The sequence below is a fragment of the Panthera pardus genome, unplaced genomic scaffold (genome assembly GCF_024362965.1).
Source record: "Panthera pardus isolate Hobbes unplaced genomic scaffold, ASM2436296v1 HiC_scaffold_4, whole genome shotgun sequence".
NCBI classification, from domain to species: domain Eukaryota; kingdom Metazoa; phylum Chordata; class Mammalia; order Carnivora; family Felidae; genus Panthera; species Panthera pardus.
Genome location: NW_026526969.1, coordinates 14,867,304 through 14,879,883, shown reverse-complemented (window position 1 = coordinate 14,879,883; position 12,580 = coordinate 14,867,304). Strand labels below are relative to the sequence as shown.

General features: G+C 66.1%; 1 protein-coding gene across 8 annotated transcripts in view; it reads right to left on the bottom strand.

Annotated features, from left to right (window-relative positions):
- MAD1L1 (mitotic arrest deficient 1 like 1) overlaps positions 1-12,580 on the bottom strand; it is a 317,342-nt gene that overhangs the window by 32,510 nt on the left and 272,252 nt on the right. For all 8 annotated transcript variants that reach the window (XM_053893964.1, XM_053893965.1, XM_053893967.1 and 5 more), the window contains one exon: positions 6,438-6,628. In XM_053893964.1, coding sequence (XP_053749939.1) covers positions 6,438-6,628 — 191 coding nt within the window. The remainder of the gene's footprint in view (positions 1-6,437; positions 6,629-12,580) is intronic.

The window sequence follows — 12,580 nt, the reverse complement described above, 5'->3', positions numbered from 1 at the left end:
CCACCCGGCCCCTGGCCCTTCCCACCCCTGCTGCCCCACAACAACTGCCCCGGGCCCAGTACTCCACGGGAGGCTGGTGGCCTGTCTGTGCCCGTCAGACAAGAGTCCCGGGCACTGGTGCCATCGGGGCCCAGTGGGGCGGAACAAGCCTGCGCTCTGTGGGTGACAGGGCCACGGGGCCGACCCGCTCACTTGTTTATGAGGAGAGAAGGCGGCAGCCACGGGCAAGCTCCTTTGCGGGGCTGCACGGCCTGCACGGGCCTCGGTCCAGGTCAACACGGCCCCGCCGGCTGCCAGGTCCACAAGGGCCGCGGCGTGTGGAGGGGGGTGGGGACAGAGGTTGGAGACGCTGGGGGACAGAATGGCCAGGAGGGCAGTGCAGGTGTGGTGGCAGTCGTACACCGAGTCCCTTCCAGGGACGAGCCAGGTGGACACAGGGGGCTCGGAGTCACCGTGTCCCCCGAGTACTCGCTGCAGTGACAGCAGGAAGTCTGGAACTTTCTGAGGACGCGCAGCAGCCAGATACTGAGCCGGCGCGGCCTGTGCTCACCGCACCACGGTTTACGGGTTTACACGCACACCTCTCCCCTGCCCTCGAGCTGCTCCCTGGTGCTGGAAGTGGTGTCCCCCGCCTTGCCTGCTGGCCCGAGGGTGATCCCCGGGGCCGGCAGAGAGGACTCCCGCGTCCACAGCCGTGTCCCAAGGGCACTCACACGGGGGCCGGGCGCCGAGACTCAGCCACCGTCGTACCCGCCCGGTCTCCCTCTTGGGACGGGGGGCTCGCCCCGGCTGGTCGTCAGGAGGGAGGGCAGGAGAGCTCGTGAACCACAGCCAGACAGAATGACAGGCCCAGAGAGCAGGCCTCCGGAGGTCCCGGAGACTCGCACGCACCTGCGGGCGCCACGGGCGCCCCCACTGCTGCCGGCGCGGCGAGGCCCACTTCTCCTCTGGCGCGGGGGCAGGGGCGGGGGCGGGGAGGGCGGCCGGGCCCCCGCCGGGCCCGAGTTCCGGGCCGAGTGCCTGCCTGTCCTCGGAGTGGCGGCCCCCCGGGGGCAGGCAGCTCCCACCCACGCGGCAGCAAGGGCCGGGCCGCCGGGCGCCGCGTCTTCTGGAGCAGAGCGCGTGGGGTGAGCCCGAACCCTCAATCATGCCGGCGCACATCTGCAGAGCCCGCTCAGCCGGAACGGCGCTCAGCTATTTCTAACTCTGCCTTCAGCCCCCTTCCTGCCTGAAAGATCATCTCTGGGAAAATAAAATAAAATAAGCCAAAGGGGCCAGGAGACTGCAGCTTTCTGCGATCCCCCTCCAGCCCGATTCCGCCACCGCCGCGTGAGTCTGCGCTCAGCCCCCCGGGGCAGGGCCCCCAAGGCCGCGTGAGGGTCGGCGGGTCGGCCGTTCTCTCCGGCTGGTCTCCGTCCCGCGGCATCTCTCTCTTAGGACCACCGGCTCACCGGGAACCCTTCCTTGCTGCCCCAGCCAAGGCTGAGCTCGCTGGCGGAGCCCTTCTGACCCCGGGGCGCATCCAGGTCAAGCTCCTCACTGTGGGTGGGGAAACCGAGTCCCGCGGGGTGCAGTGGCCCGGCCAAGCGTGAGGGCTCCAGGGCACCTCGTGTCCCCTTGGGTCCCGGGGCAGTGCTGGGCAGGGGCTGCCTCTGGCTGGGTCCCCGGAAGGCAGTGAGGATCTGCACGTGGTCAGTCTGCCGTCTCCCTTCTACGTGGCTTCTCGCGCGTTCTCCCTATCTGTCCGTCTGTCCGCAGTGCACAGCCCGCACGTGCCAGGCCGAGCAGGCAGACGAGCAGCGGATGGGATGGGACGGGGCCTCCTGTCACTGAGCCGTAACAGGCAGAGGCAGCAGGTACTTCACCGGCAGTCACTCCCAGCCCCTGCTTAGAGACGTCCTCACAGGCTCGGCACCTCCAGACGCACCTTCTTTGGGGCCTCTGAGGGCCCGATAGCACCCACCCCGGAGAAGCTCAGAGGCTCCGCGTTTCGAGTGTCCGGGAGGACTGCGGCCGAGCAAGCGAAGGCACACACACGTCCAGACGGTCTGCGGATACCGCCACACTCTGGGGCCCTCCGCTCTCCGCAGCCCAGCACTTTCTGCCAGTGGAGACGCAGAGGGAGGACAGGGCCACCGTGGAGTGCAAGCCCCGGCCGGGCACTGCCCGAGGCACGGCAGCCGGTGCGGGGGGCCGGCACCTCGGGAGGGTGGGGAGGTGTCTGGGGGCAGAGGGCTGAGCCGGCCCAGAGGATGCACCCCTCACCCGGCCCCTCCCGTTGGGTGGCCTGTGAGCTCCCGGGAAGGCCCCACACGGACATGCACGGGCCCCGAGCGGCAGATGCCTGTGGCTGTGTGAGCGGGGCTGACGCTGGGGGTGGGGGCAGGGGCCCTCACTGCCACGTCAGGGAGCCCGGGAGCACCAGCTGGCCGGGGTGCGGTGGGCCTCACCTGCAGAACTGTGGGAAAGGCCCCTCAGGGGGACCTATGAAGGGCTCCAGGGATGGGCCCGGGGTGGAGGAGGCAGGACCGGGGCCCCCACCAGGATGCTGGGGACTTACAGCCCTACCCTGAAGGGAGAGAGGTTAAGCGGAGGGTGGGAGGTGTGAGCCTGGGGCCCCGAGCTGGCTCAGACCCCTTCAGTTCACCCCACACGGCTTCCAGTTTTTCCTGATGAGCCGGGACAAGAAAGACAAAATCCCAACCGCCTGTTGGTGCCCGTACGGCAGCAGGCACCAAGGGGGTGACAGGACTGGAGACAGCAAAAGGAAGGCCAGCGTCCTCAGAAAAGCCGGGCCCTGGGGGAGGCTGGCCAGCGTGTGAACGCCAGGACGCAGGGACAAGGAGGCGGGAAGCTGGGACCAGGGCGGGTCCACCAGGGGCTGGGCAGGCCCCTGCCCGGCAGGGACCCATGAGAGGCCCGAGGAGAGACAAGGCTGCCCCACACGTCCTGCTGGAGGTCTGGGCAGGGGCAGCCCTGTGCGTGTGCCTGTCACACGTGCGCACGCATGCTCCTAGCCTCTGGTTCCCGGGACAGCCCCCCCCAGGCCCATGGAGGCACGGCCAGGCTCCCCTCTTCCTCCCCCTGCCCCCTCCAACACCCAGGCCCTGAGGCCCCGGGGCATGAGCGCTCTCTGAAGGGAACCCTAACCTCCGGTCCTGGCTCTCTCGCTCTGTCCAGCGGCCGCTGCAGCTGACCCGCCTGTCCCAGGGGTGCCACGGGATTGGGGGGGGATTCCTGGGGACAGAGTGGGGGGGGCTTGCCTAGACGTCAGGGACCGGCTCTGTCCTGCGTCCCTGGCTCTTTGGAGAAGGACACGGGACTCATTGGAAGCACCCCCAGACTTCCACGGACAGAGAGCAGAAACAGCTCCTGCCTCCCACTGCGATCGGGGGGTGGGGGCGGCAGCTTGCAGGCTGGGTGGGGCGGCCAGGAGCCTGAGCTTCCAGGACATGGCAAAGCCACCAGAAAGGCTCCACACACCCCAACAGCATTGGTAAGTGCCTCGGGCACCGAGTCCTGGCCGGGGGCTGTGCACCTGCTGGGGGCGTCCTGGACCCTGGGTAGTAAGGAGTCTACAATCCAGTGTGCGAGCCCGACCAAAGAGGCCGCATGCCGAGATCCGGGGTGGGGGCCTGGGTGGGGGGCTCCTGGCGTGTCCATACCTACACCGCACTTGAGGCCTCCCAGGGGTAAGGGTGGGGTAGGCTCTCTGGGGACCCCGACGTAGGACGGTTCCTGTCCCTGAAGAACAGCTTGTGTAAAGGAATAAAAGTCATCTACGTAATGACCAAGCAACAGAAAGCGACACGTGTCCTGAACGGTGTAAGTTGAAGACAGTTCCCACCTCCGGGGAACACCGGAAGCCCTCCCGGAGGAGGCGACTGTGAGCACATTGCGGCTCTGTTGGGGGGTGGGACGATCTGACCAGGGGCAGGGCCCAAGCGCTGGTGTGCAGGGTGAGGGGACCCCCAGGGGAAGGCAGAGATGGGGGCCCTGTGGGGCTAACATGGGCCCTGATGGGCAGCTTCTGTCTGCTAAGCGCTCACTGCTGGAAAACACAATTCTGACAAACCCTGAAACCCAGGGTGGGTCCTCAGGGATGCTGCTGGTGCCCCCGTGTCAAGCACTATGGGGGCTCGTGGTCGTGAGCTCTCTTAGCTCTGACCCCTGACTCACAGACGATGAGACCGAGGCTCAGAGTGGTCTCCAGGTGGGGAAAGGCGGCGCGTGGGTCCAAGTCTGGCAGCCCGGACGAGGGGCAGCTGGCCTGTCTACCGGGTCCTTTCCAGACAGCTCTCTGCACGGCCTCCGAGGACCAGCGGGCACCGTGCTTCGCATCTCACAGTCGGCGACGTCCCTCCACGTTTTCCCCGACGACACGGCAGGAGAACCCACGCGTCTAGAACGTCACGCATCTAGAACGTGGTGGGGCCGTGAGCAAACCCACGTCTCCTGATGCTGTGCACGGGACTGCCCCCTACCTGGGGGTGGGGCTGGAGGCCCAGCTGGGACGGTGGGGGCAGGGGTGCCTGCTGTGGGCGTCCAGGGCTTGCTGGGCGTGAGCGGAGGGCTGAGCCGTCGGCCCTCCTGTCGTCCTCGGGGGCCGTCTCACACCCATGCTGCTCCCGGCACATCTGGCCCTTAGGTCCGGAGCCAGGCCTGCAGCTGGGAGGCAGGGCACCAGTCAGAACTGTGGGTGTACTGGACCCCGCAAGGGACCCTCAGGAGGGGAAGGTGTTGGGGTTACTGCAGCAACACCCAGGAACTGAGCCGGGGTGAGCTCTGGGCGTGGACACACTCAAGGGGCCTGGCGGGGGGCAACTGCTGAGCACAGTGAGGCCTTGCACGTGCAGGAGAGCCGAGGGTGGGGAGAGACCGCAGAGAGTGTGGGTGGGGGCGGGACAGCCGAGGATCTGTAGGGGAAGAGTGGAGGGTCCGGGGTGGGGGACGGCAGAGGGTGGGGGACGGCGGAGGGTCTGGGGACGGTGGACGGTCTGGGGCGGGGTGGGGGAGAGGAACGGCCTGACAGTGCCTTTGCGGATCTCTGCTCCACAGGCGCTGTCCTGTCCAGAGTGAGGGTTTGTAAGACCTGAACATCTCTGCTTACGCGCTTGACATTTAAGAAAACCGTGTGGGGCTCCCAGAACACACGAAGTGCTCGTCAGGGTCTGAGTTCTTCGGAAGATCGCGGAATGACACAGGAGAGACGTTTCTGAGAGCTTGCTTAGAAACGTAAAAACAGACACGCGGGACCCAAGACGGCCGGGGATGTGGGAAGGCAGCCACCAGGCCGAGACGCGGTGCTGACCTCAGGACGAGGAGAGGCCGCCAGGAAGGAAGGGGGATGGAAACGAAGTCGGGGGGGGGGGCCCACACCGACCTGCGAGGTCGGGACCCCCTCTTCCCTCGGCCTCCCGCGACCCGGCGCCTCCGGGCTTGGCCAGCACCTGTGCCAGGAAGCAGCCGGGCGGGCACAGGTTTAGCGTGAGGTTCAGTTCACGATGAAACGAGACAGGCAGGACTCCTTTGCTACCGCGTCCTGCTCCACGTGTGCAGATCGCACGGGTTACGGCTGCTTTACGGACCCAGAAGAGTGGGTTCTTTGTTTTTACAAACGTGGGCAGAGCCAGGTGGACGGCCCGCTTCACACCGTGGCCACCCTGCGTGGGGGCCTCCGTGCCGACCGTGGCCGCCCACAGCCATGCCGGGCCCACGTCGCCATCTTCAAGCAAAGGGAGGGGAGGCCAGCGCGGCTGGTGGCGGGAACAGCCCTCCTGGTCGCCCTGGCAGCGCCCCAGTCCTGCCCCTCGCGTGCGGGTGCGTCATTCCCCGCGACCGTCCCAGTCCCGAAACCCGGACACCACCCCGGGCCTGGACACGGGTACAGCTCCACAGGCCACATGCTGCCTCCGACTCCGAGGGGGGCTCCTCTGTGGGGGCCCCCACCCTGCTGGCTTCTCCAGAAGGAGTCTGGGGCCAACACAGGCCGCCAAGTTCCCGCCCTCGCGTCTGTCTGGGGTTCCAGCCCTGGCGTCTCAGGCAGACCCGAGGGGCCCGTCCCACAGAGATCCAGCAGCTTCCGTCCCCTGTCCCGTCTGCCACACGGCACGATGGCCTTGGCCACGGTGCAGTCCTGAGGCTGCCTCCCTGGCCCAACACGGACCCTCACCCTCTTACTTCCGCCGTCCCCCGGGAACTGCTGGGGCTGGATGCCCCGGGCCTCACTGCCCCGCCCCGCCCAGCGATGGGGCCAACGCAGCACAGGCGGACGGCAGACGCCCAGAGGCGGCCAGGTCGGGTGGGCCGAGGGTCAGCAGACTCCCCCGGAAGCAGCGGGCCACGCCTCCTGAGGGGAGGCGGCTCCCACTCCGTCGTGCACCAGGACGACCGGGCGGACGTGCTCTCCACGCCGGTGGCCGTCACCGCGGTCCTACCTTGAAGATGAGGCAGTCGGCCTTGTGCTCGGCGTACATGGACGTGAGCCGGTACTGGCTCTCCGTGGTGACGTCTATCTGGTAGCCCGTGAGCGCGTAGCAGACCTTCCGGAACTCCTGGATCTTTGTGTGAAAGACCTCCTTCAGCCGCTGGTTTCTCAGCTCGGCACTTTCCACCTGCTTCTTCAGTTCTGGGGGCGACAGGGGACAGGGTGAGCTTGCAAACCCGGACCGGATGGGATGCGGGGGCGGCAGCGGGGGTCAGGGCCAGAGTCACCGACAGAGGGTCGTGGAGGAGACGGGGTCCCGCCCAGGCAGAGCCCTGACGCGCACGCGCGCGAAGCTAGGGAACGAAGAAAACAAGCACAGGGACGACCCGACCTTTGGGCACGGAGTCGTTCAGTTAAACGTAAATAACTCTAAAGACAGCAGTGACTCTGAAAACAGCGGGCCTGGTCCCGGCTCTGAGCCCTGATTCGATCCCCCGTCTGGCGCCTTTTCTGAAGGGCAACGGGCAACACAGAGTCCTTCCCAGGGCTGCTGAGGAGGCTTGGGTGGGGCCTGGCCCCTCACGGGCAGTCTTGGGTCTGTACCTGCTGGGGGGCTGGCCGCCCACTCACACAGGCCAGCACTGAGAAGTGGTGAGCAGGCAGGGGGCCTTGACAGTGGATGCCCTGGGGCTTCCTGGTCACATCCCTGCCCCCCCCCCCCCCCCCCCCCCCCCCGCCGGAGACAAGGCCACTGCGCGCAGACAGGCCCCTGGGCCCCCCGCCCGCCCCCTCGAGGCTCTAACAGGACGGTTCAGGGCAGAGGCCCCAGGCCCACCTGTCACGCCTGCCACGGTTCAGGGCCGCACAGGAGAAACCAGCTGTGCCAAGCACAAAGCCATCAGGAGGCTACACAGCAATTATCACGAATCCTTCACCCAAGGTGCCTTCCCAGTAATTAAACCTCAGTTCTCCCCTCACTAATTAGCAAGGCTGGCTCTCCTCAAACACCAGCCTCTGAAGCCAGGAGCTTCCTGCTGGTCCCTCTGGAGCTGAGGTCGGGGAGCCCCTCCAGGGCCCGGGGACGTCCTGGGCGGAACGGGAGCTGGGTCGTCTAAGAGGGTGGTGGGAGACCCCAGGCCTTGGAGCCGGTCAAGCCGGCTGTGACAGGGACAGGAGCCCTCTTGCTCAAGCTGAAGCAAGAGGCCCGTGGCACATCCTGTGACAGTCACCAGGACGGGCCCGGGCCCGGCAACCAGAGGCTCCCTGGCGGGGCTGAGGGCAGGGAGAGAGCAGGAAAGGTCACCTCCTGGAGCAGGTGAAGGGGACGGGGGAGCCTGTCTTCCAGGGAAAGACACACAGGAGAGCCTCCACCCGCGCGCCCTTGCGGACCTGTGGCCCTGAGCGTGTGACCCTCCAGCTCCCAGGCGCGTCGGGTACACAGCTGCCCGAGGCGGCGTCGCAAAGACAAGCTGGGTCCCACGGGGCCGCAGCACAGTGCCGTGTGGGTTCGGGCCACACCTTGGATGCTGGGAGCTCGGTCAGCTCCGGGCACCAACACGCCCTGCAGCCGTCACAGGGCGACGCGGAGGGCGTGGGCTCTGGTTCACAAACAAGGGCTTGTGACATTCACTGCCGGGCCACGCGTGTCTGGCATGGGGAGCGCCATCCGCCCCAGGCCAAGCTCTCGCGGCCCCGCTGCCCCTCACGCGCCCTGGCCGGCGCCAGGCTTCTGGACACGTATCCTGGGTCTCGTCTGTACCCTGTACAGCTCTGCGGGCAGCCCGGGGCCGGCCGCGTTCTTGCTCTGAACGAGGAATCTGAGACCAGGGCACGGCTCCTTCCGGCCTCCCCGCCACGCGGGTCCCTCCACCTGTCACACGCCCTGCCCTCACCTGCCCTCCATCACCACGCGGCCCTGATGGCCCCGGTGGACATCCTTCTTCCGGAGCAGAGAGCCTCTCCATCGGGACACGGGCGCGGAGCCCTTGATTAATCGAGTAATCAGACTACGAAATCCGAAGGGTGATTGGCGGCTCTGACCCCGTGCTCCTCCCTGAGTCTCTCGGCCAGCCCACCGAGGACGGACCCGCCAAGCGGGAGAAAAACCCATCCTGGAAGGAAAGATTCACTGACCACGTTTCTGCGGCGATAATTCACCCCTGTCAGACTGCACTGCCTTTAATGGAGCTCAGATGCCCATTGGGAAAAATTTAATTTTGGTAATAATGCAACCTGACCTTGGAGAAGGTAACAGCCCCTTTGCCCACAGATATCCAGATGCCGCCCATTACCCATCCACGGACTCCTACAAGTACACGGACTCAGGCAAATGCACGGGTAAGCCGCACCCCTCCAGTCCCCCTGGGGGCTGCGGACGCCTGGGGTATGAGCTCCGCCCCCCACGTCGGGCTCCTCGCACACTCTGTCTCACCCAGTGCGGTCCCCACCACACCAGGCGGGCCCCCTGTCACTCTCTGACAAGCGAGGGGAAGCTTGGATGGGGGAGTGACTTCCTCAAGGTCACACAGGCTGTCAGAGGTACAGAGGGCTCTGCCCCCCGTCTGCCTGGTGCCGGTCCTCAGGTGCGGTCATCTTAATGCAGCACGTTGGGGTGGGGACGCCGTGAGCTCTCGCTGTGATTTAGGGCACAGCAAAGTCAGTGCTCTGACCTCCCCCCTATTCTGCCTTTCAATCGCTTACATAAACGTGAATGAATAATTCACACGATGGTTTGGATTAAATAAATAAAAGATGTGCCTTTTGCCTTGGAAAAGCCATTGCTCGGATGTGGCCTCTTCCCCAGAGCGAGCCGAGGCTTCCTGTGGGTGGGGTTAGGCGGCCGGCCAAGGGCCGGTGACCCCTGGGGTCCACGGTGACCCCACTCCGCACCCACCCGCAGGCACCCGGCCACGGCCGCCCACCGAGGCCATCGGGCAAGGCCGGCTCAGCATGCAAGTGGCCTCGTCGGGTCTGCGGAGAGCTCCGGGACCGCCCGCTTCCGGACCCCTCCTGCCGTGTGCACGTCTCAGGCATCACCAGATGCCTGGGATGAGGACCTCGTGCCCGGACCCCCTCCCCTCAGGCCTGGGATCAGGCCCACGGCTGGAGGCTGCACCGGGCCGGACTCACCCTCCGCCCCGTCCTGCCCTCTGGCAACACGGGCTAAAGGAACGTGCCCTCCTGCCACGCTCTTCTCTCTTTGGGCCACCCTGTCCATCTTCCCCGTGGCAGCCCTGTGAAAGGCTCTCCAAGAGTCCTTGGTGAGGGACAAGGGAGGCCAACGAACAAGCGGGCGCCAGACAGAGGACGTGGTCGCCCAGAGCTCAGGTGTGCAGGGCGGGCAGGGGTGGTGCAGGCCAGGGATGGATGGCAAGGTCCAGGGGCCATGCACCTGCTTTTCAACTGGCACGCGGCCCCACGCAGGCCGGCTGGTTCCCTCCACAGCCACATCCACATCCACGGGTGGACTGCCCCTGGATGGCTTGGACTCCCCCCCACCTCCCACCCTCCCCATCCGTGCCCAACACCTGGCTCCTTCCGGAGTCCTAGAAGGCCGCTGGGAGAGCCCGTGGGAAGGACACGGAACAAAAATAAACTCTCCCTTACGTAAGGCTGGCAGGAGAGAGCGGAGATGGCACGATGAAGGAGCGGTTATGGGCACATGGCTCTGGAGAGCAGTTCACAGTCTAAAATTCGGAGAAAGTCTTATCCCAGAGGAGCAGGGAGAGCAGGTGAGAGACAGACCGGTGGACGGCGGGACTCTCCCGGCAGCAAGCCTCTGCGGGGCCCCCGCACGTGGCCGCACCGGCCAGCAGAGCCCGGCTGTGCCTTCATTTCACTCACAGCACACGCGCCTCCGTGACTCAATTCCCTGCGTACCGGTTTGCTGGGGAAGGTGCGGGGAGCTGGAGGTGGGGGGGTGGGGGGCGGCAGCTCCACTTGGGAGGTCCCGGTCGGCTCCGTGGGACCTCTGACTCAGCCTCGGGATGGAGGCAGTGACGTGCAACCCTTAGCTCTGAGCTCCTCTTGCTCCCAGGGCCTTCGAGAAGCACAAGCAGACGGGACACGGCAGAGACACGTGCCAAGATGCCAACGGCCCTTAGGAGGGCAGCCCGGGGCCTGCGGTCCACGTCTTTCCTCTCGTGTGGCCTGAGCACGCCAGTGAGGTGACTGGGTGTGACTCTGCACGGTGGCCATTCTGAGGGACAGACAGACCTCGGGCCTTACCCTGTCCCACACGCGGCGGCCTCAGCTCCATCCTGGGACCTTTCAAGGCAATGGCTCCCTGTTAACGGGCTTCCCTGACCCACATCGTGGTCCAGAGGATTCTGAGTGTAGAATAAGCACCATCCCGGGGAGGAGGCTGGCGGGGGGAGGGCTGGAGACCCACGCAGGGCGGAGCTGGGACCGGGATCCCAGGCCTCCCAGCACAGTCACCGAGCTCAGAGCGGCACTGGCGGCCGGGTCAGGCCCTCTGTCCCTTGGGTTCCAGTCCTGTGCCGGGGCCCAAGTCCTCTGGACAGAATTCCAAGCTCTGAAGGGGAGACACCCTCCTGCGGCCACCAGGCCTGTGCCGAGCGTCCGGGCCCGCCGCCTCTCCAGCCGCAACTGCCCTGGCTCTATTCCAGAAGCACCACTCTCCTCCCCACCTCAGGGCCTTTACACAGGCCTGGAGCAGCCCGTCGTGCTTCCCAGCTGACTCCCAGACTCCTCAGCTTTGAAATCACTTCTTTGGAATAGATCCGGTCTCATGTCACATGTCCTCAGCGTACGTGACAGTGTCTGTTTCACACAACAGAGTGTCTTCAAAAGCTTCTCTGAGTAAGTTATTTTCCCCGTAGACTCCACACTCGCTGCAGGGAGGACTTTTTGTCCCATTGAGTTTCAAGTGCACTTCGAGGAGGCGGGAGTACGCGAAATGCCATTTCTCCAAAACCCTAAATCATAACCCCGGAAAGGCTCTAGTCAGTGTCAACAAAAGGGAACACACGTACGGGGCTTCCCCACGGACACGGCGAGTAGAACGCACGTGCTCACCCTTGAACACACGTGTTCGACCTTGCCCCCTACCGCAACCACTGCGGAGGGCGGGGAGGCAGCGGCAGACAAGAGGGCGGACAAAATCTTAGAGGATGAACAGTGAATTCAGGAGAGGAACCGGGCCCAGCGGGCCTGGGTGAGTGGGACCTCACCGTCCTGGGCGGCAGGGAGGCCGGCTGGAGCTGTGGTGGGGGGTCCGCACCGGGGAGCAGGACTCCTCCCTGCACGCCAGGTGATGGCCCTGCCCCTCCCGGAGAGGAGACAGTCCCTGCTCCCAAGGCAGGGGTGACAGGCCACAGGGCTGCTGTGATGAATAGAACACCCCCTGATGCCTATGCCCCCGGCCCCCGTGGACCCGGGGTCCACAAGCACAGGGCCCGGCAGGAGGTCGATCTGCGCCAGCGGCCCCTGCGGGGTCTGAACCGGCCTTCACATGCGGCTGGCGGCAGCCTTCCCGGTGCCCAGCAGACCGGCCCCAGACGGAGGCCCGCCGGCCCGGAGAACGACCCGCAGGGCGCGGGGCCTGCCTCCCGCACACGCAGGTTACGACGGACGCTGTGGAGGAGAGGCGTCCGAGGCAGCAGCAACAACGCGCGATCCGCGGAAGCGATGCCGTTACAGACACGCACGGAAGCGCGGACACGGAACGCGGAAGGGCCTCCCCGACAGCGCCCCACCGAAGACAGAGACAGAAAACGCCAAAGAAAAGATACATCCGGAGATCCTGGGAGGGGAGACCACACAAGGGAAACCCCAGAAGTAACCGACTGGTCTCCAGGCTGGGCGGGCAGGGCGCAGAGCTATGTCAGACACCCCCCAGGAAAACACCCACCCCCCCCACCCCACAGACGGACCTCCTCCCTCCCGCCCTACCCCATGGACAGAAACCCCACCCCCACCCCATGGATGGACACCTCCCACCCCGCAGACAGACCTCCTTCTTCCCATCCTATCCCCACAGACAAACTCTCCCACCCCACGAATGGCTCCCGACCCCTCGTGAGGGAGGCCGGGAGGAGGACACAGGGGGCAGGGAAGCCGTGCACTGGCCGCCGGCCGAGCCGTCAAAGGCAGGCGGCCTGGCCCCTGCAGCTGCGCTGTGTTCAAGAACGG